We start from the raw sequence: 23,124 nt of genomic DNA on the forward strand, positions 1-23,124 counted from the left end.
GCAGGGCTCAGGAAGGGCATAGGGACACCAGGGAGGGCTTCCCGGAGGTGGTGGCTGCGCCGGGCTAAGGATTTAGGAAGCAATCCAGCCGAGTAGCAGGGAGTGCTTCTGCTGCGCTTTCGGTTCTGACTTGGAGGTCCAGTGCCTCACTGGCTTCTCCAGCCTCTCGTGCTCGTGTGTTACTAATTCATCATGCTTTCCCTTGAGCCCCCTGTGAGCCAGAGGCTGCTCAGTGTCTGAGGCGCCACAAGGGCACGGCCTGGGCGCTACTCTGCTCACAGTCCAGTGGGGCAATTGTATAATCACATCAATATGTTACAGGAAGCACCTCAAACACGAAATTACAAGTTGTGCTGTGGACAGTTAGAACGTGGGACATGAATGTGCGGGGGGGGGGGGGGGGGGGAGTCCCAGGCACCTGTTGGGGGTAGGTCTGTCACCTACATGTGTACAATGTGTACAGTGTACTGCCGTCAATTCATCCCAGAACCCCCTCTCAGCCTCTTCCACTCTGCTGACCCCTCCTTCCAAGTTAACCATTCCCAACTTCCATGTCTTCTGACTTTATTAATGATAGAATTTCTCCATTCACTTATTTTTTAAAAAATGTATTTATTCATTATGTATACAGTGTTCTGTCTGCATGTGTCCCTGCAGGCCAGAAGAGGGCACCAGATCTCATTATAGATGGTTGTGGGCCACCCTGTGGTTGCCGGGAATTGAACTCAGGACCTCTGGAAGAGCAGCCAATCAATGCTCCTAACCGCTGAGCCATCTCCCCAGCCCCCTCTATTCATTTCTTTACCAGCCTTTTACACTTATTTTGTTTGTTTGTGTGTGTGTGCACACGCCACAGTTTGCACATGGACGTCAGAGGACAACTTCCAGGAACCAGTTCTCTCTCCACTGTGTCGGGGACGGGAATCGAACACAGGCTTCAGGCTTGGTGGCAAGCTCCTTTATCTGCTGAGCCATCTCACCAGCCCTCTTACTTTCTTTTCTTCCTAGCATTGGACTGACTGACACACACGCATGAGCTGGGCACGTGACAAAAACCTTTCATTTCTGCACTTGGAAGGCTGAGGCAGGATTGCCTGAAGTTGGAGGCTAGCCTAGGTTACATAGCAAGACGCTGTCTCAAGAAAATCAAAGGCAGGCTGGGGCTGGGGCTCAGCTGCTGAAGTTGCTGGCTTAGCGTGCTCACAGGCCTGGGTGCCATCTCCAGCACCCTAGGAAGCTGAGTGTGGTGGCACAGGCTTCAGTCCCAGCACTCAAGGTGGAGGCAGGAGCATAGTTCTAGGCAGAGGCAGGAGGATCTCTGTGAGTTCAAGGCCAGCCTGGTCTACAGAGCAAGTTCCAGGACAGCCAGGGCTACACAGAGAAACCCTGTCTCAAAAAACCAATAAATAATACATAAGTGATTTTTTTTTTTAAAGTAACACACCACTAAGTTCTGGGGACACGGCTCAGAGGGTGATGGCTTTTTTTTTTTTCCATGCTCACAACCACAGGTCCCATCTCCAGCACAGAAAAGCAAAGTTAAAGAACAGGTTGCAGAAGGCGGCTGTGACCCGATGGGAGTAATTCCATACAGTGCCCCAGAACCTATGGGGGAAATGGCTAAATTATTATGAACTATTAAACAATAACACAACACTCATGTATGCCAGTCCCAAGGTCCCAGTGGCAGGCCTTCTGTCCTCGCGGCTCCATCTGCTGGTCACACTGAGAATGACACTTAGAAGTGGCCTTGGCTACCTTCATGAGCTGCCCCTCGCCTCCCAGGCGAGAGGACCCTGCCTGGCCCCTTGTGGCTCCTCCTGTCTCAGGCCAGGTCCTGGTCGGCTTAGGTCTGGGAGCCTGACCTGGACACGACTCCCCAAGCCCTTCCTTGGCTTTGAGCTGCAGCTACCAGCCCTCACTGTTCACCCTGGGACTGTTAGCTGAGGGTGGTGTCTGTCTTGGGTTTGTGAAAGACAAGAGGGGGCAGCGTGATGGTTATTTAATAATGTGGCCTGCCTTCGAGGACTAAGTCTTCCCAAACACCAGTAAGGATTCACAGAGGCAGAGGGTGGGAGGTGGGGGTGGGGTATGCTGTGGCATCTGGAAGCCCAGTGAATAGGAGAGGGGAAAGCTTGACTCTGCACGCCACTTCCAAGAAGTGGGACGCTTTACGTGCATAGGCCTCCTGTCTGGAAAAAGACAAAAGTCCTAAGCCAGAGCATGCCCACCACAATCAGTGTGGGCCACCTGGCCTGGGTGGGGATGCAAACACATGGTGGTACAAGCTGGAGGTTATTTTTACTATTTCAGGAATTATTTTCCATTTTAGTAAACTGAGGCCTAGGGAAAAAGTCTGCCCCACTAAGTAGGATGTGGCCCATGTGGCCGCGTCTATCTTGTAGGAGGGCAGGTGTGTACATGCTGTCCTGTAAGTGGTCAGCAGGGCTGTTCTCCACCTTGCTTTGAAGCAGGGTCTCTCAGCACTCTCCACCATCCCTGCATCCCACCTTACCACAGGAGTGCTGGCCACAGCATGTGGCTTTTTACGTGGCTCTCGAGGACTGAATCTGGGCTCTCAGGCTTTTGTCTCTGGCCCAGCCCTTGAAATCAGGAGTGACGAGAGGGGTCTGCAGCTAGAGCTAGGTCCCCACTACTGCAGCTCCAGTGGGCTGGGAGGCCTTCACCCCCCACAGCCTCACGAAGGACAGGAAGCCAGCAGCTCAAGTCCAGTCCCCTCTGCTGGACTGCTATTCCACATGCTGTCATTCCCGCGCCCCCTCGCCCCGGGAGGCCATCAGTGAGGCCCCCCCATGCAGGACCTGTCACCCTCGGCCCCACCCAGCCTTGCTGTTCTTTGGCCCTTCACATCCTGCTCTCCTGTCACGGGGTTCCCATAGTCCCCTTTGGCTGTATATCTTCCCTGATGTTGGGTCAGGTGCCTTCGGGAGCTCTCCTGATGGTGGGCCTATCTCTGCCAGCATACACACAGACCCAGACTTCCAGGCCAGGGCAGTGACCTGCCCTTGGCGGCCTGTCCACAGAGGAAGGCTGAGGGTAGATGGAAGAGTCCAGACAGGTAGTCACTGTATTTTATTGGAAAACATTGATATATATTTTTCTTCACAGCTTGAACTGAACACAATATTGCCCGGTTTAAAAAAAAAAAAAAAGAAACAAAATAAAAAAAACAAAACAAAAAACCAAAACCGAAACATTCCGCAAAGTCCACAGCCTCACGCCTACCTGCCCTCACCCTTAGCTCTGGCTGGGTCTCCCGACATGCCTTGTCCCTCCCTCCCTCCAGGCTGGCGCCAAGGGATGGAGAAGAGTCTCAAGCTGGGCAGGTCCCAGCAAAAGCCACGTGATTGCCCTGGGGGGGCCGGAGGAGAACAGAGAAAGGAAAGGAACCCAGACTGGACTGCCCACGTCGACTGACAGACGTCCCAGAGGCTAGAGTCAGAAGCAAGGGCGCGGATCATGCTCTCCGCTGGGGAGTAGGACAGGCAGGGCGAGGGCAGAGGCGGGCAGAAAGCGATGCCAAGTCACCACGGAGGGGCAGGAGGTGCCCGCTGCGTGCTCTGCGCGGCGGCCCACACAAGTGTTTATTGCAGGTTGGTTCTTGTGAGCATGGTGGGGCTCGTCTCCCCTCTCCCCACCCTTTAGTTGGCCCGGCATGTTTGGGACAAAATCAAAGTTCTAAGGGGAATAAGGGGAAGAAAAAAGATCACCAGCACATTACACAGCGACCATCCCCCACATCATTCTTGGACCAGCCCTGGACTGGGCAGGTGGCTGGGGGCGCCATGGGGGAGCGGCATGGGATATTAGCACCAGGTATTTACAGAACAGCGTGAGATCGCTGGAGGGATGAGGGCAAGTGTGATCGGCAGCGTGGCCAATGACAGCCCCCCACCCAGCCTGACCTCAGAAAGCCAGCCAGATGGTTTCAGAACAGCGCCAGCGAGACCCGAGTGCTGTCCGCTCTGTCCGTCCCCCTCCACGAGTGAAAGCGTGTTAGCCTCCAAGGCCTTCCTGCCCCTTCCCCACCCTCCCACCCCGTCCCCCAGCCTGGGTCACATCCAATCACTGCCACACTTCCTTGACCCTCTCAGTCCTGGAACACTCCCTCTTGGCACCCTGCCCCACAGGCTGCTGGGTTTGCACACAGAATCACAGGGCCGGGGTGCATGCAACGGTGGCAGAGGACATGCTCCTCCACTTGGCAAAGGCCTTGCTCCCCTCCCCACTGGGCAGGGACAGTGGCCACCCCAGCACCCAAAGAAGGGCAAACAGAAGGAAACAAACCAAAAACGGAGGAGAGCCATCCGGGCTGGAGGAGGAGGAGGAGGAGGAGGACAGAGGCTCCCCAGGGCAATGGGTTCACCTTATGAATGCATCAGGCCTGGAAAATGGGAATGGAAGGGGAGGCCAAAGGAAGCAGTGAGGGCATGGAGGGACAGTCAGGAGGAAGGGGAAAGAGCAGTCATGCAGCTTGGGACAAATCTTTTGTTGCTTTATCAGATTCTCAGTCAATCAATTGGTGTTTGCTAGAACCGGGTACGCAGGGGAGTGTTGAAGAGAGGAGAGCGCGAGAAGAGATCAGGAGAACGGGCATGGCCAGCTGCCCGGACCTTCACTTCGCAGTCATCATCTGTACAAACTCTGCCAAGAGATAGAGTGGAGTTCATCACAGGCTGAACCCCCGCGGTCCTCCCAGCTCCAGGGGCACGGAGGACCTGCCCAACACGACTCACCTTCGTAATTGACCTGGCCATCTCCATCAATGTCAGCCTCTCGGATCATCTCATCCACTTCCTCGTCCGTCAGCTTCTCCCCCAGGTTCGTCATGACGTGACGCAGCTCGGCGGCACTGATATAGCCATTCCCATCCTGGGGTTTGGGGACAAAGGCTTGTCACTCAGGTTCTCCTGCTTGGAGAGCTGTGGTGGGCAGGGATTGTCAACTGCCTCGCCCACATACTGGGTGAAGGAGTTCTCAAAGCGCAGAGGGGCTTCTGGCTTTGCTGTCCGGCATCTGTTACAGGGCTTTGAGCAGGACTGCTTACCTTGTCAAAGACACGGAAGGCCTCTCGGATCTCCTCCTCACTGTCTGTATCCTTCATCTTTCTGGCCATCATGGTCAGGAACTCTGGGAAGTCAATGGTCCCATTCCCTGGAAGAGGGAGGCAGGCAGAAGTTACCTAGAGCCCTGTAGAAGAGATAATGGTTCCCCGAGGTCACGAGTGAGCAGAGTGGGTAGGCTTGCTCGCAGGAGCTCACCATCAGCGTCCACCTCATTGATCATGTCCTGTAGTTCGGCCTCAGTGGGGTTCTGCCCCAGCGATCTCATCACAGTCCCCAGCTCCTTGGTAGTAATGGTGCCATCTCCATCCTTGTCGAAGAGGGAGAAGGCTTCCTTGAACTCTGGGGAGGGAAAGGAATGTGCCAGGAGCCAAGAGGTTAGAGTCACCTATTTCCAGGCGGAGGAGGAAGGCGCAGGGGCCAGGCCTCGGGTCAGGGCCCCACTTCCTCAGTGTACCCCTGCCTTCTTTCACTCTCCCCTCCTCAGCCCATCTAGTCGAGTGACCTGGCCTGACAACTGTCCTCTGATAGTTCTCCATGTCTTCCTGGTCCCTGGCTATGGCCTCTCTTTCAAATGATGCACTGGACCAAAGTGATGGAGCGGGTAACAGGCAAGACAATTCTCCATCTGAAGTTCACTAGCCAAGCTCAACTGGCAGGAGGGGAAGGGGAGGCTGCAGAGGCTTTCGGCCAGCCTCAAAAGGAAATGTGGCACCAAATTCCTTTTGCTGGGCACCGTCAGCCCAGTCCCCACCGTGGGTGCTACCGGCTCCCAGAGAAGGAGTCAAGCCTGGGGGCGGTGACGTGGGGGGTGGTCCGCAGCAGGGCTTGGCCGATGGACAGGGAGGGGAGGGAGGCAAAGGGGGATGGCTGCCAAGCCAGGAGGACCAGGAGTGTGGTGTCGAGTGGGAAGGCCACAGCTGGGGCCGCATCAGGAGAGGGAGAGAAGCATGTGGCTCCTGCCCTCCCACTGGGCCCACTTTGGCACCCAGAGCTCCCCACCCCCAAACCCTCTGAGAACAGATGCCTGGCAGCCTGTTCTCAAGAGGGTGTGGGCTGGGGGTGGGGGGGGTGGACATTTTGCTAATGGGCAGGCTCAGGGTGAAAAGTGAGGTGTGTGCTTATGTTACAGGAGGGCCAGGTTGGGGATGGCAGGTGTCGTGGGAGGGACACGCACGGCTGGGCAGCTGTGACTCGAGCTTCTGGGCCCTGGGGAAACAGTCCAAGTCTCCTTGGGGATGCTGTCATCTCCCTGTGCTGAGGCCTGGCTGCTGGGGGTGGGGGTGGGGCAGGCAGTAGAGAGTGGGTCATGTGACCCAAGAGCTCATGACCAATAAACAAGTCTAATCTTTTGCTTTCCTTGGTGGGTCTCTTCCTGCCCAAGGCCAACGTGTGACTCTGAGAAAGCAGGTCCTCTTCTAACACCTTGGTCTTGGAGCCAGCAAAGCTGGGGCAGAGACCTTTTCTCTTACTTTGGCCTCTGGTCAGCTTTGCAGCAACCTGTGGTTAGGAGATATCCCAGGAATTGCCTCAGGCTGTGGAGGGGCAGAAACAGAGTCCATGGCTCCATCGGTCCTGCAGCTGGTCTTCCTGGGGCTTGGGTTGGGGGGCAGAGCCACAAAAATAAATCACACGGGGCCTAGGGTTTTGCTTAGCTTATGGGAGGTACACGATTATCGTTTGTGCAGGAAGAATTTATGGGGTGTCTACTATGCTCCACGCATTGAGGCTATGGCAGCAACCAACAAAACCAAGTCCTATGCTCTAGGAATTGATTCCTGGTGCCAGGCAACAACAGAAAGGAAAACAGAACATCTGTGGCCCATCAGACAGGCCTGTACCACACAGGCAGGGCGTAGGAGAAAGGAGCCGCCTGCTTGGGGTGGGGTCAGGGAAGCTAAGCTCTATCGATGCCCAAAGACAGGGTTGGAAGAGGGAAAAAGAAGCAAGGGAGCACGTGGAGGTGGGAGTGGCCAGCCTATAGCAAGGGAGGCAGGACTACTACACCTCCTCAGCCTGACAGCTGGGTGGGTTCTGTAGGAGAGGTTCATTCCAAGGCCCCAGGGAGCTGTGTCAGGGAAGGACAGACAGCTGTGCCCCGCTAAGCTCTTCTGTACACACACCGACATTCTAGCCGCAGGCCTGGCTAAGATCTGGCTTTGGAGAGTGGCACACTCACCTGCAATCTGTTCTTCGGTCAGCTGGTCAGCCTGGAAAAGGAGGAAGGAGAGTAAGTCACTGGGCGACCCACCCACGCTGGAGGTGCCCTCCTGCCCCTGCCCCCTCTGTTGGGGCCAGTTTCATAAGATGCACCTGCTGGGTGAGGGAAGAGCCCGCCAGAGGCAGGGCCTGGGATAGTCAGGACCCCCGAGTCAGGTGCTGGGGCAGGCTGCAACCACAGGCAGGCTGCAGAAGCCCCCGGCCTCAGCAGCAGAGCTGCTCCAATCCCAGCCTGGACGCAGTGCATGCAGTGTTAAGGTTTCACTTCGGGAGCCCCAGAGGCTGAGGCAAGAAGCAGCTGCCCCAGAGGCCTCATCAAGTGCTCTAGAAGGCTCCAAAGCAAAACAGGCCAGTCCTTGGGTAGGGCGGAGGAAGCTGTCTGCAGCTCTTTGCTAGCTTCTGTCACCTATTTGGAGGTACTAGGTCCAGGCAGCCAGGCTCAAGTGGCAACATCTCTTTTAGCTGGTGTCTCCAAGTTGTTCCAGGGCCTGAAAGAACCCTGGTCAGGGGAAAGGCTGCTCCACCCCTCACAGGCAGGGGAGGCGCAGAGCACCATTCTGTTCTGCAGGGAGTGACTGCAGCAGGCAGCCATGGGGGCAAAGGACTGAAGTCTGCTTAGGCTTCAGCCTTCCAGATTAAGTGCTGCAGTTTTTAACCCTTCTCAGTCCAGGCTACTTGAGGTTGGCCAGCCACGGCAGACAGCCCCTGGTGCATCTAAGGTTGTGTGGAGGTCCTAAAGGGAGCAGCGAATGGGTGCTGGACCCCAACTTCGGACAGTTACAAGGCCAGTTTTCTTTCCTGGGGTGTGAATCCTGCTGAAGAATCTCCACCATCCCTGGGCCACTGTAGTCCATGAGGCTTCCTTTCCTTTTCCCATGAGGGCAAGGGGCACAAGGCCACAGCAGGCTCCTGGTCTGAGCCTGCAGGCCAGAAGCGGAAGTGAACTATGGCAGACACACAGAGCATTCCACTAAGGCTCCGGAGCTTCCAGCAGAGGCCACAAACCACTGCCTATCCCTAACCCTTGAGCCGCTCTTAAAAGTGGTAGCCCACCCCTCCTCCATATTCACAAATGATGCACTTTTAACCTGGAGGAAGAGGAACTTGAGACCAAGTCCCACACATGAGGTATCAAAGGAGAATCAAAGTGATGGGGCAGAGGGGAGATGTCTGCCGAGGGATGGGGGGGCACAGGAGGGAGAGAAGGAAGGTGGACAGTAACGGCCTAATGGCTAGTCCTCTGCACAGCTATCAAAAATGAATAGAGTGGTGGGCTTCCTAGCCCTGACCTGTGGCCTGGGCCAAGGAGTCCTTGTTCTAATCGCCCTCCTGAGCTGAGGCGGGCAAAGGTGCCCGGGCCCGCCCCTTGGTTCTGACACCTGAGGACACTGGTACGAGCTGCTGGGAAAGTGAGAAGAGCCCGGGCTTCTGGTTACCGAGGCCAGGCTGTGCTGGGGGAGGGGAGGGCAGCTCTGGGGCCCATCTGCTTTTCATTCTCTTCCATCCATGGGCCTCGTATGGGAAAAGCCAGCCCACTCAGGGACCTTCCCGTCACACAGTGCTGTCTGCAAGAAGCCCTGTCCTCTTCCCCTTTTGGTGACACCAGAAGGGGGATGGGGGCCAGGAGGCCGAGGCAGGCTGCAGAATGGCCGAGGATGGCTCTGGAGGCCGCTCTGTGCCATTTTCCCCCAAGAGCTGGAAGCTGCAGAGCAGGCACGGTTGCTGCAAATAGGCGTGGCTCTGGCTCTGTGGAGGGCCTGTCAGACACTCTGCCTGACATCCGGGAGCCCTTGCCCCTGCTCCATCAAGGGAAGGCCACAGACAGAAAGGCAGGGCTGTTGGCCTGGAAAACTGATGGCCCGAGAAGTGAGTCTGACTACTGCTGGAGGCCCTTCCCAGCCCAGATCGTTAGCTTTCACCGCAGAATAACCAGGCTCCTCTCCAGTTTCCCAGACCTTCATCTCAGGCTCCAGAGAGGGGCTGGACAAGAAAAAGCAGCTTGAGGTGGGGAGGGGGAAGGGGATTATTTCTGTCTTGCCCCAGCCCCCAGAGGGTGCCAGAAAGCAGTGTTAAGTGAGCTCGGAACCCAAGGCCAGGGCCCCTCACCGGGGCCAAGGAGGAGCCACAGCGCTCAGGCCAAAGTCCAAGGCCAGTTACCAGGGACTCTTCCTTCCTATACCTTGCTGATTACAAACAGAAAGAGAAAAACCGGTCAGGGCCAAAGCTGGGACCCTCCTCTGGAGGCGGGGAGTGGGGGCTGCTGGCAGCTGCCCAAGCTGCAGGGCCCCTTTAGCAAGGTTCTGCTGGGGGGAAATGGGGTGGTGGCAAGAGGAGCCCTCAGGTCTGTGTCAGCAGGATGAGATCTGATACATGGTGGCGGCTGCTTGTCCTCCCCAGCTTTGCCAGGGAGGGTGGTGCACACGGTTCCCAGGCTGAGCCTGGGGGGGCTGGGGGTGTTGTGGGTGGCAGGACCAGGGGAGAAGTAGTCTGCTGTTTGCCTCTAGAAGCTCGAGCCGTGGGGAGCTGGAGAAGAGGCCTTTACAGAACAAGCTGCTCTCAAGCCAATGAGAGGGTCCCTTGGAGGTCTCTGGAGACGCGCTACAGCCCCCACCCTGAGGGGATGGGACCAGGCGTCTGTCACTGACACCACACTGTACTGTATTGCACTGTCATTTGGCACAGTGAGGAGAAGCAGGTGCACGGGGCTGGAGGAGAAAGACACCTCCTGGCTTACAAGGGACAACGAGGGGGCTAGGCTTCCTGGCTGTAAGCAGGACAGCTCATCGGGTGCACCCCAAACTTTGACCCCACTCCCACTTCATGCAGCTTCAGTGCGCAATGGGGACCTGAACAACTCCACCCACCTGCTCCCACTGCCTTCAGCCTGGCCCAGCCCCACTCTTCCCAGGGAAAGGGGGCCTCACAGCTCCTCCTTCAGAGCCTCTGCAGCAGCCCACTACCAACCCAGACTCAGCAGCAGCCTTTGTGGCAGGACCTTTCCCTGGAGACACCCACCTCTAAACCTGGGCCTACCTCAGTTACCATTCATTGTCTCCCCCATCGCTCCTCTAGAAGCCTGTCCAATCTCACCCCCACCACCCAAACTCAAGTCCTCCCCCACCCCTCACCTTGGAAACCCCGTTTGCCACCGACCCAAGCCAAACGCGCCTCGCCAACCCTCCCTTCAATCTCTCTTCCTAGTGCAACGGCCTTAACCTCGGAATCCTTCCTAGCTAACCCCCACCAAGTTTTCCACAAGGCTCCCTGGCTCCCCCACATCCCTACGCCTTTAGAACATCTCTAAGACCCCCAATCCTCCTCAGTCCCCCTCTGGATCCCCGCAGGCTCCAAGAGCATCTTCCAGCCTCTGCTGCCACCCACCTCGGGCTCCTCCTTACCTCAGCCTGCACCTGACCCTCCTCCTCCTCCTCCTCCTCGTCCTCCTCCTCTTCCAAACAATGCTTGTCCTTGGAGACCCCTCCCCCACCGGGGTCTAGTATGCAGAAGTGACCCCGGATCCCATCTCCAAATCTATCCTCTCCTCTGCAGAACGCCACCTGGGAACCGATCGGCCCCCCTCTCCCACCCAGGCTCAGCTACCCACGGCCACCCCTCCAGGAACAGCTTCCTGCATTCTCCCAGGACCCAAAGTCTTCATCGCCGGCGCTTCCTATTTTCTCCTCCCGGGGTCGGGGTAAGGATGTGATTCTGAGACCCAGCGTCCCGTGATGGATCCCAATGCTGCTTTTTTTTTTGGGGGGGGGGGAGGGTGCCCCGGTGTTCCCCATTTGAAGCCTCAGGTTGTCTGGTTTGGGGAGGGGGGAGGTCCCACCAATCCAACCTGGTGATAAAGTAGCTTCTAGAAGTCCCCAGGGCCGCTTGGGAGATTCCCGAGGGGCCCGGCCTCTGCCGCCCAAGGTTCGCTCGCCGTCTCGGGGCGGGGGTGGGGGGGTGGGGGTCCCCTCCCGACCTCGGCCGCCTCACTCACCATGGCGAGGCACCGGGTGTCCGGAGCTCGGGGATCGAGGTTGCTCTGGCGGCGGCAGCAGCTGCAGCAGCTCGAGCTCCGCCGCGCGTCCGCGCCTCCACACTCTCTCTGCCCGCAGCGCGCGCCGCCGCCGCCGCCGCTGCCGCCGCCGCCCGCCGCCGCCGCCGCCGCCCGCCCCAACGGTCCCTCAACGGCAGCCGCGCGCGCCCCGCCTCGCCCGGCCCCGCCCCAGCCGGCCCGCGCGCTCCCGCGGGCACTGCGGCTTCCTCCGGATCCCTCCGCGCCGGGACCGGCGCTCGTCGCCCCCCCTCGCGCGGAGGAGCCCCAGGAATTTGCCGCCGGGCACGCGCGTATGCGCGCACGCGCGCTCGCGATCCCCCCCCCCCCCCGCCGCCGCCGCCGCCGCGAGGACTACTTTCGGTCTCCGCGCGCTCAGCCTCTCGCCGCCGCTCAGCTTTCCGCTTTGGCGGAGGGGCACCGGCTGGCGGGGAGTGACGCGTCCCTCCGTGAGCCACGCCGCTCGCTATTGGGCCCGCCTCGCGGCGGAAATGAGAACGCCACTCCGATTGGTCCGGCCTTCCCTGCAATGCGTCAAACTGGGGCGAGCCACTGCGCGGTGCGGGGTGGGGGGTGGGGGGACGACGGGACGGGACGGCACGAGCTGTGTGGCTCTGTGGAGCCGCGGGGCATAAAGAGACGAAGGCGGGAACGGAGTGGGTGTTGGAGACGCAAGGACGTCGTCTCTGCGGCTTGGAAGTCGCAAAAGGGCCGGAGAGAGACGCAGAAGGACTTTCTTCTCTCTCCCCTTGAGCCCATCCTAGATGGTTTAATCCAAAACCGAGGGGTCTGGAAGCCTTGCCTGGCCCGGCTCTTCACGGTGGCCGGGTCTTCTAGGTTCCGTCCATCTCGTGAAGGTTCCACCCTCTCTACCCGTACTGTGTGCTGGGGTGACTCAGCGGCTGAAGGCGCTTGCAGTCAAGTGCGACAATCTGAGTTCGATCCCGGGGACTCACGGGGTGCAAGGGAAAACAGACTCCCATAAGTAGTTGTCCTCTGACCTCCATATGCACGCTGTATAAATGTAAACAAACAATCAAACAAACACGAATCTAAAAGATGCACCAGAGCAATATGTAGGAATCTCCACTTGGCTCTTGATCCTCTCAGGATCTGGACCCAGGACCATCTCAGGATGCAGGCTTTCTTTTCATTCATTCATTTATTGACATTGGGCAAAGCTGCATGCAGAGATTTGGTGCTTGGCTGGGCTGGGGACACCACACTTCTAAATCATTCTCTGATCCTCTAGACAGTGTAACTCACTTCATATTCCAGGGTTCAAGACACGGAAAGAAAAAGAACTGATAATATGGGTAGCTGAGACTATTGTATAGCACAGTATATAGTATATAACTACTGTACAGTTCCCTCGTTTAGAATAGGAGCTGACATTCTTCCTCCCTCCCTCCCTCCCTCCCTCTCCCTCATTTTCTCTCACTCTCCTCTTCTGAGACAGGGTTTCACTGTGTAGCCCTGGCTGTTCTGGAACTCACTCTGTAGATCAAGCTGGCCTTGAACTCAGAGATCTGCTTGCCTCCCAAGTGCTGGGATAAAAGGTGTGCGCCACGGCCGCCCGGCGAGAGTTGACATTGTCTTGAACATCACCTTCTCACCACTGTGATTGACTGAGAGACAGCCATGTTAATCCAGCGAGGCTAATCACATGCCCCATCCAGAACAGGATGTAGGCTGAACCAATGAGAACCCTTCCCTGGATTTTTGGCTCTGGAGCTTCCGGGGTCAGAAAACTTTCTTTTGAGGGAGGGGAGGCTGTGGGAGAATACATTCTTTCTGTAGATGCCGCCTGTGGCCATCTCCCAAATCTGCTCTCATTTTAGGAAAGAGAATGTGTCTAAAGGGGAAGGGAATAAAACTGACCTAGAGGGGCTGGAGAGATGGCTCAGAGGTTAAGAGCACTGCTTGTTCTTCTAAAGGTCCTGAGTTCAATTCCCAGCAACCACATGGTGGCTCACAACCATCTGTAATGAGATCTGGTGCCCTCTTCTGGCCTGCAGGGATATCTGCAGGCAGAACACTGTATGCATAATTAATAAATAAATAAATAAATCTTTAAAAATAAAAAAAAAAAAAAAAAAAAAAAAAAAAAACTGACCTAGAGCAGAGGCAGAGAGGAGGAAGGATCTTGTTGACACTGACTTAAACTGCAGCCTGTAATGCAAGAATTACTACATACGACAGCCAGTGGTCCTCAACACGTGGGGCTCGACCCCCTTTGGGTGGCATATCAGATATTTACATTACGATTCATAGCAGTAGCACAATTACAGTTATGAAGCAGCAAGGAAAATAATTATATGGTGGGGGGGGGGGTCGCCACAACATGAGAAACTATATTAAAGGGGTCACAGTGTTAGGAAGGTTGAGAACCGCTGACATATGATAATATGATATTGAAATGTGTCCTCCCTGGCTGGAGAGATGGCTCAGCAGTTAAAGGCTAGGCTCACAACCAATAATAATAATAATAATAATAATAATAATAATAATAATAATAATAATGTGCCCTCCCCTTTTTTGGTTTCCACTGCTGAAATAGAGGCCACGTCCAAAAGCAGCTTGAGAAGGAAAGGGTTTATTTAGCTTACAGGCTGCCTTCCTTCTTGAAGGGAAGTCAAAGCTGCAGTTCAAGGCAGGAATCTGGAGGTGAAAAATGAAGCAGAGGCCATGGAGGAACGCCGCCTCCTGGCTTGTTCCTTCCGGCTTCCTCAGCCTGCCTTCTTATACCGTCCAGGACCACCTGCGGGGGCAGCCGGTGGGGGGGCACCTGGGTCGATCATCAGTGAAGAAGATTCCCCAAATGCCTGTCCACAGGCCAGTGTGCTGGGGGAGTTTTCTCCATGGAGGTTCCCTTCTCTCCGATGATCGCAGCTTGCGGTCACGGTGACATCGAACTAGCCGGCACACGGGGTCTTACTGTGTAGTCCGGGCTGGTCTTGATCCTCCTGCTTCAGTTTCTGCAACGTTGGGATCACAAGCACCTACCATTCCTCCCGCCTTCACACTGCACATTTTAAAAAAAGATTTCGTTTTGCTCTTCGAGACAGGGTTTCTTTGTGTAGCCTTGGCTGTCCTGGAGCCTGCTCTGTGGAACGAGTCTTTTTCTGTCCCCCCAGCCAGCTCCCAACGACACAGAGACTTCTTATTAATTATGAAAGCTTGGCTTATAGCTTAGGCTTATTCCTAACTGGATCTTATAGCTTAAATTAATCCATTGCATTAATTAAATTAATCCATTTACTTTAATCTGTGCTCTATCACATGGTGTTGCGTCTCTTCCGTCTTGTACCTCCTGTTTCCTCTCCCTGTCTCCTGCCTTCTCCTGTGTGCCTAGATTCCTCCTCCTCTTCCTTTCTCTCCCTGAAAATCCCACCTGTACCCCCTGTCTAGCTATTGGCCGTTCAGCTTTTTGTTATACCAATAACAGCAATATGTCTTCACACAGTGTACAAATATCCTACAACAGCTCTGTACACCAGGCTGGCCTCGAACTCACAGAGTCAAGCCTGCCTCTGCCTCCCGAGTGCTGGGATCAAAGGTGTGCGCCACCGCCTCCTGGCAATGCGCACACACACACACACACACACACACACACACACACACACACACACAGGCGCACACACACGTGCACACACACAGGTGCACACACACCACCATGCCTGGTTTATTCAGGACTGGGATTGAGCTCAGGGCCTTCTGCATGCTAGGCAAGCACGCCACCAAGGCAGTCACAGTCACGTCCCAGCCCTAAGCGCCACTGGAGCGCTTCTCTGAGCTGCTAGTCTTTGGAAGATGTTGTGAGGGATCCCGGTGGCGGCAGCTCACACTGTGTTCTGCTCTGATGTTCTGTTCTCCCATCTTCCAGAATAATTGCTGTTTTTGCTAGCCGCATTGCCAACCGGAGTAAAAACAACATTTCCCAAATGGCCTGCCAGTTAGGTGTGGTTCCTAGGCTGGATTCTACCAAAGGCTGCGTGTGGAACTTACATGTTCAATTTCTGGGTAATACCTTTATTTTTTATTTATTTATTTATTTATTTATTTTGGTTTTTCGAGACAGGGTTTCTCTGTGTAGCTTTGCGCCTTTCCTGGAACTCACTTGGTAGTCCAGGCTGGCCTCGAACTCACAGAGATCCGCCTGGCTCTGCCTCCCGAGTGCTGGGATTAAAGGCGTGCGCCACCACCGCCCGGCCTGGGTGATACCTTTAAAGAGAGTGTGCTAGGTTTTTTATTTTTCTTTTCTTTCTTTTTTCTTTTCTTTCTTTCTTTCTTCCTTTTTTTGGACAAGGTTTCTCTGTATATCCCTGGCTGTCCTGGATCTCACTCTGTAGCCCAGGCTGGCCTCAAACTCAGAGATCCACCTGCCTCTGCCTCCTGAGTGCTGGTGATTAAAGGTGTGCACCCCCATGTCCAGTTTCTGTTTTGAGACAGGAAGGTTGAAAATCTGAGGCCATCTGGGCTATATAGTAAGATTCTGTGTCAAAGGGAAGTTTCTGTTTTAAAAAATATTTTATTTATTCTTTTCCACATCTGTGGGTGCTTTGCCCACATGTATGTCTGTGCACAGCATTCGTGCCTGGTACTTGAGGAGGCCAGAAGAGGGCTTTGGATGCCTTCGAATTGGAGTTTCAGATGTTTGTGAACTGCCGTGTGGGTGCTGGGAGTTGAACCCAGGTACTGAAGAAGAGTAGCCAGTGCTCTTAACCACGGAGCCGTCTCTCCAGCCCCAAAAGGAAGTTTCTGTAAGCAAATGTCGGAGCCGACTATTTCTTTCTTTAAAGGTTTGTTGCTTTCTTCCTTTGTGTGTACGTATCTGTGTGAGGATGTGTGCAAGTGTGTTTGAGTGTGAGCACCTGTGCTGTTGGAAGACCCAGAAGAGGGTGTCTGGTGTCACCCTCTGTCTATTCCATTGAGGCAAGGTTTCTCCCTTAACCTGGGAGAACTGTTTTGTTGTTGGTGGTGGTGTTGTTTTTTTTTTTTTTCATCTTCAAATTTTTAAAAAAAATTTTTTTTCACAATAGGGTTTCTCTCTGCACCAGCTCTAGCTGTCCAGGCTGGCCTGGAACTCACAGAGATTGACCTGTCTCTGCCTCCCAAGTGCTGGGATTAAAGTTGTGCACCACCATCGTCTGGCTTAAAAACATTTTAAAATGATTTATTTATCCTTATTTTGTGTGCATTGGTACTTTGGCTGCATGTATGTCTGTGTGAGGGCATCAGATCCCCTGGAACTGGAGTCACAGGCAATTGTGAGCTGCCGTGTGGGTGCTGGGAATTGAACCCGGGTCCTCTGGAAGAGCAGCCAGTGCTCTTAACCTCTGAGCCATCTCTCCAGCCCCTGTTTGTTTTTTTTGACAGGGTCTGACCCAGCCCAAGCTGGCCTTGAACTTACTGTGCAGCCAAGGATTGGCTTGAATTTCTGATCCCGTCTCTCCCTCACAAATGCTAGGATCACAGATGTTTGTCAACACACCTAGTTTATACAGTGTTAGGATGGACCCTAGGAGTGAACCCTAGGTAAGCACTCCACCAACCAAGGTAGGACCTCAGGCCCTCTCTCTCTTAATTACAGCCTTCTTAGAGGTTATGATGCAATGTCTCATCGTGGTTTGTATTTAATGTCCCTAGTAACTAATGGTATTGGCCACGCTAGGTGTGTGCATTGACCATTCATTGTCTGTGTACTTTGGAGAAGGTTGATTCCAATTTCTTGCCCATTTTAAAATCAGGCTGTCTTCTTCTTCTTTACTTTTTTCAGATTTATTTATTTATTTATTATATATACAGTGTTCTGCCAGCATATATGCCTACATGCCAGAAGAGGGCGCCAGATCTCATTACAGATGGTTGTGAGCCACCACGTGGTTGCTGGGAATTGAACTCAAGACCTCTGGAAGAACAGTCAGTGCTCTTAACCTCTGAGCCATCTCTCCAGCCCCCAGGCTGTCTTCTTATTGCTGACTTGTATTCTTCAAACATTCCAGACACGGTGGCACTTGCCTTTGATCCCACCACTTGGGAGGCAGAGGCAAGTGGATCTCTGAGTTCGAGGCCAACCTGGTCTACATAGTAAGTTCGAGGCCAGCCAGGACTGTTACATAGTGAGACCTTGTCTCAAAAGACAAAACAAAGGGGGCTGGAGAGATGGTTCACAGGTAAAGATCACTGGCTGCTCTTCCTGACGACCTGGGTTCAATTCTTAGCATCCACATGGTGGCTCACAACTGTTGGTAACTCCACTGCCAGGGGATCTGACACCTTCACACCAAATGAATTACTAAAAAAAAGTATAAAAAAATTTCATTTTAATTTGTATGTGTGTTGCTGTATGTACATATCATGTGTGTTCTGATGCCAAGGGAGGCCGGAAGAGGGCATCAAATCCCCTGGAGCTGGGGTTACAGCCAGTTGTGAGCCGCCTGACGTGGGCTCTGGGAACGGAACGTGGGCCATCTGAAGACAGAGTCAGCGCTCTTAGCCACTGCTAAGCTCCAGCCCCCAGCACGTTCTTTTCGCTAGTTTTTGATGCAAGGTCCCACTGTGTGGCCCTGGCTGGCCTGGAACTCACAGAGACCCTCCTGCCTCTGCCTCTCAAGTGTTTCGAAATATATTCTTTTTTTTATTTGTTTTTTGCTTTTCGAGACAGGGTTTCTCTGTGTAGTTTTGGTGCGTGTCCTGGATCTCACTCTGTAGACCAGGCTGGCCTCGAACTCACAAAGATCCTCCTGGCTCTGCCTCCCTAGAGCTGGGATTAAAGGCGTGCGCCACCACTGCCTGACTCAAAATATATCCTTGATAGTGCACTGCAATTAGCTATATGCAAATTAGCTATATGCAAATTACTCATTCTGCAGAGTTCTCCTTCATTCTTTCTTTCCTCTCCCCTTTTTCTTCCTGTAGCCCATGTTGTCCTTCAACTCATGGCAATCCTCCTGCCTCAGCCTCCCCAATGCTGGGATTACAGGCGTGAGCCACCTCTCTCAGCCCTGAGAGCGCCTCTCGCACTGAGTCAGACTCACACTTAGCTCACTGTCGACGTCCCTTCCTCTGTTTTTGTTTGTTTGTTTGTTTGTTTGTTTTTTAATTTTCCAGAGCTGAAGATCGAACCCAGGGCCTTGTGCTTGCTAGGCAAGCGCTCTACCACTGAGCTAAATCCCCAACCCCTCGACATCCCTTCCTGAACAGTGTTAGGGAGAGCAGAAGTTTCCGGCAAGTTCCCGGCTCTGGTTCCCAGCCTTGTGGGTTGTGTGATCTCCAGTGATTTCATGGGCATCTCTGAACCTCAGTCTCTTTCTCTGTGGAATGGGTACTGCAATAATTTTTCTTCCAAAAATTTTCAGGAGGATTTAGTGGGACCGTGTTCTTGGAGCATAGGACATAACAGCTCAGGACATGATTTACGACAATCTTAGATGCCTGGATATTGAGTGTCTCCTTGCCAACAGATTTGTCTGCTGTGACCCCTGTAAAGTACAGGTGTATCCCTTTGGCTCTGTCTACATGTTCTTCTACATTGAAGTATTCTGTCAGAGAGAGACCTGGGTTTCTTGATTTTTTTGCTTTTTACAATCTGAATCTTTATTTATTTTTTTAAATTTACTTTTTTATTGGATCCCATCTGTATGGGTGTTTTGTCTGGATGTATGACTGTGCACCATGTGCATGCCTGGTGCCCTTGGAGGCCAGAAGAAGGCATCAGATCTCCTGAGACTGGAGTTACGGGCAGCTGTGAGCCACCACATGGGTGCTGGGATTTGAACCAGGGTCCTTCGGGAGAGCTGCCAGTGCTTTTAACTGCTGAGCCGCTGAACCATCTCTCTAGCCCCAAGACCTGGGTTTAAATATGAAAATCATCACTCCTTCGGTACCTGGCTGTGTGATTTCAGGCAGAAGACTTAACCTCTCTGTTAAGGACTGCAGTGAAGGATGGGTAGAGAACCTGGAGGGCACAGACAGGGCTATGCCGAGAACAGGTCCAAAAGGTGTCCTGCAGTTCACGCATGCGCCACTAGAGGGCTCTCTGGTGAAAATTTTTTCTCTCTCTCCTAACCCGTTGCTACCAAGGTTGATGGAACCCTGACCCCCAACCGGGGCAAAGGCATCGGCCTTGAATTCTATTCTGTTTGCGGGATAATATAACCAATGATCCTCTTCTGATTTGGTGAGAGAAAAATCTTACAAGTACGTATTCCTTTTAACAGCACCAGAGGAAATGGTTCTCACCATGGCCACAGAGGAAGGCAGCAGACAGTCAATCAGAACCACCACTGGCTTATTCAGGGAGGCGATTTGTCTCAGGATCTAGTAATGTTTTATGCTAGAACGTCACAAGACTCCTTTAACTATATTTCCAAGAATTGTCTTTGTTTCATTTCTTTTTTTCAGATGCTGGGAATTGAACCCAGAACCTAGTACAAAGCACTCCACCACTAAGCCATATATCTCCAGTATCTTTACTTTTATTTATTTACATTTTTTGCTTGTTTGTTTTTCGGGACGGGGTTTCTCTGTGCAGCCCTGGCTGTCCTGGAGCTCGCTCTGTAGACCAGGCTGGCCTCGAACTCACAGAGATCCACCTGCTTTTGCCTCCTGAGTGCTGGGATGAAAGGCGGAGACCACACACTCAACTTCATTTTTAGTTTTGAGGTTGCATCGTCATAAGCAGTCCAGGCGGACTTTGAATTCACTGCATATGTAGGTCAGATGGGACTCGTATTCCAATCCTCCTGCCTCAACATCCTGAGTGGCTGAGATGACAGATACTGAGCCACAGAACCGAAAGGCATGCTTCAATGGCCGGCCCCTCTCTCCATTACTGCTGGCACCATGGTCCACCAGGTGGCACTATGGGCACATTTATGATCATCTTCCTGCCTCCCCAGGTTTAGGTTCACTCCGAGGGTCTGAGCCTCTTTGAATGTAGTTTGGAATGACAACGTCTAAAAAAATTGAATATAGCAACAGAGTGGGTAGTCAGGAGTCAGATGAGATTACAAGGGAATCTGGCTGTGTCGCCCATTTTCTGGCTTCTCTTGTGAGAGGTTACTGGGGAGAGTCACGGGGAGGGAGGGAACTTGTCTCCAGCACTCAGCCCCTAAGACCTGAGGACTTCCTTCTGCAGGGAGTGTTTGGAATTGGAGGTCCACACCGAGGTGCCTGCAGCCCCAGATGTCCCCTGGCGAGAGCCACAAATACCTACTTACCCTAATGAACCAGGAGATGAAGCCGGGCATGGAATCCCATACCTGTCATGCTCAGGAGGCAGGGGCAAAATCACATGATTTTTGAGGCCAACCTGGACTACGTAGTGAGCTCTCTCAAAGCCTGAGCTACAGAATGAGACTCTGTGAAAAAGCCAAAACCAAATTAAACAAATGAAAGAAATAAAGAAAAGGAAAAATAAATTGGTAATTGTTATTATTATTATTGTGGGACTCAGGATGAAACCCAAGATCTAATGAATTCTAGGTAAGTGCTCTACCACTGAGCCACACTCCCAGCCCCTCACTGGGGGGTTCTAGGCAGGGGCTCTACCACTGAGCCACACCCCAGCCCCTCACTGGAAGATTCTAGGCAGGGGCTCTACCACTGAGCCACACCCCTAAGCCCCTCACTGGGGGATTCTAGGCAGGGGTTCTACCACTGAGCCACACCCCAGCCCCTCACTGGGGGATTCTAGGCAGGTGCTCTACCACTGAGCCACGCCCCCAGCCCCTCACTGTGGGGATTCTAGGCAGGGGCTCCACCACTGACCCACACCCCCAGCCCCTTACTGGGGGATTCTAGGCAGGGGCTCTACCACTGAGCCACACCCCCAGCCCCTCACTGGGGGATTCTAGGCAGGGGCTCTACCACTGAGCCACACCCCACCCAGCCCCTCACTGGGGGATTCTAGGCAGGGGCTCTACCACTGAGCCACACCCCAGCCCCTCACTGAGGAATTCTAGGCAGGGGCGCTACTGCTGTATTTATTTATGTAAATATGAGGGTAAAATGGTGTCAGGAAGTTGGCTAATTGTCACTCACTTGCAGCCAAGCCTGATTACCCGAGTTTGAGCTCTAGAATGCATGATAGGAGAGCATCAACTTCTGAAAAAATTGTCCTCTGTCTTGCACACACACAGACACACACACACAGACACACACACAAACACACACAGACACACACACAGACACACACAGATACACACACACACACACACACACACACACACACACACACACACACACACACACACACACACACACACACCCCTTTAGAGGTGAGTTGCCTTTGTAGCACATACACTCATGGTATTCTACTGTGGACCACCAGGTGGCGCCCTGCTCTGCATTTGGGAGCCATCACCAGGATTTAAATCTGCGTCACATTGAGTTTGTGCTTTTGTTAATTCATGTAAGACAAGAACCTCTATTTTCTTGTTAAAATCTAAATTTCAAAGGGCATTGTTCTCTCATTTTCTCATTTTCGTGGAAAGAGAAAAACAACCAATTTCATAGAGAAACCCTCACGTATTTATTCTCTACAAAACAGAGGTGAGGGTTAACCACCATGTCACCATAGCAACAGATAATAAGGGAGGCGACCAATCAGCAATCGGGCTTCTTTGGGGGGTTCTTTTTGTTCAGAGCTAGCAACAGTTTCTAAGAGAATCTCAGATTCTTTTGTTCAAATTATCCTGTCAAGGACAGACTTACATAAACAGTCTTCATGCAAAATGGTACCCTTCCCCAAACATCCGCGGGGGGGGGGGGGGGGGGGAGGGGAGCACACCTCCCTCACCTCACTTTTGAATTTGTATTTTATTTCTTTGCTTGTTTGTTATCTTCTCAAGACAGGGTCTCAGGTAGCCCTGGTTGTCCATCCTCCTGCCTCCAAACTCCTGATCTTCCTACTTCCACTCCCGGAGGGCTGAAACGACAGGCGTGAACCAGTACACCTGCCTTCACGTGTTGGTGGGGATCCAACCCAGGGCGTCATCGTGCTAGGCAGGCATCCTACCAGCAAAGCTACTCCCCAGTCCTTGGTTTAGCTTGACCTGCTAATGGTGTTAGTCTAAAGGTTTGCCTCATCTCCTGGCGTCCAGAATCTGGGACAGGGTTTCTCTGTGTAGCTTTGGTTGTCCTGGAACTCACTCTGTATACCAGGCTGGCCTCGTACTCACAGAGAGTACGCCTGCCTCGGCCTCCAGGGTGCGGGTTTAAAGGCGTGCACCACCACTGCCCGGCTCAGAAAGTTTTTTGTTTTTAAAGATTTATTTATTTATTATGTATACAGCATGTATGACTGCAGGCCAGAAGAGGGCACCAGATCTCATTACAGATGGTTGTGAGCCACCATGTGGTTGCTGGGAATTGAACTCAGGACCTCTGGAAGAGCAGCCATTGCTCTTAACCTCTAAGCCATCTCGCCAGTCCCTCAGAAAGCTCGTTATTGGTGTGTTAATAGTGGCCCCTCCAGCACCTGAAGTATGACCCCCAGATGCTCCATAGTCACAGTGACTCCTCTAGAGATGTCCTGGGCACTGTACTTTTTCTCTCTGCAGGTGGAATCTGGGACTACTAAATCTCAGATAAGTCAGTCAAACCCTCCTTGAGTTTGAGCAAAATATTAGATATGATCTGTCCACTCCTCTTCCATGATATTTTTTTGAGCCTTGGGTGTAGGGCTTGTGTTGTGGATGTACCAATGGAGGCTGAACACCCCATGGTCATCTGTTCTCTGCATTATAACAGTCATGGGTTGCTGTAATG

General features: G+C 53.3%; 1 protein-coding gene across 1 annotated transcript; it reads right to left on the reverse strand.

Annotated features, from left to right (window-relative positions):
• Window positions 1-3,078: 3,078 nt before the first annotated feature.
• Calm3 (calmodulin 3) lies at window positions 3,079-11,490 on the reverse strand. The gene is made up of 6 exons (XM_052714609.1): window positions 11,293-11,490; window positions 7,264-7,294; window positions 5,283-5,426; window positions 5,069-5,175; window positions 4,758-4,893; window positions 3,079-4,665 (listed from the first exon to the last, which is right to left on the reverse strand). Exons 1-6 carry the CDS (start codon window positions 11,293-11,295, stop codon window positions 4,637-4,639), a joined length of 450 nt encoding a protein of 149 aa, XP_052570569.1. The 5' UTR covers window positions 11,296-11,490; the 3' UTR covers window positions 3,079-4,636.
• Between the last annotated feature and the right edge of the window lie 11,634 nt (window positions 11,491-23,124).

The sequence above is a fragment of the Peromyscus californicus genome, unplaced genomic scaffold, assembly GCF_007827085.1.
Source record: "Peromyscus californicus insignis strain IS unplaced genomic scaffold, ASM782708v3 Scaffold_4__1_contigs__length_199733344, whole genome shotgun sequence".
NCBI classification, from domain to species: Eukaryota; Metazoa; Chordata; class Mammalia; order Rodentia; family Cricetidae; genus Peromyscus; species Peromyscus californicus.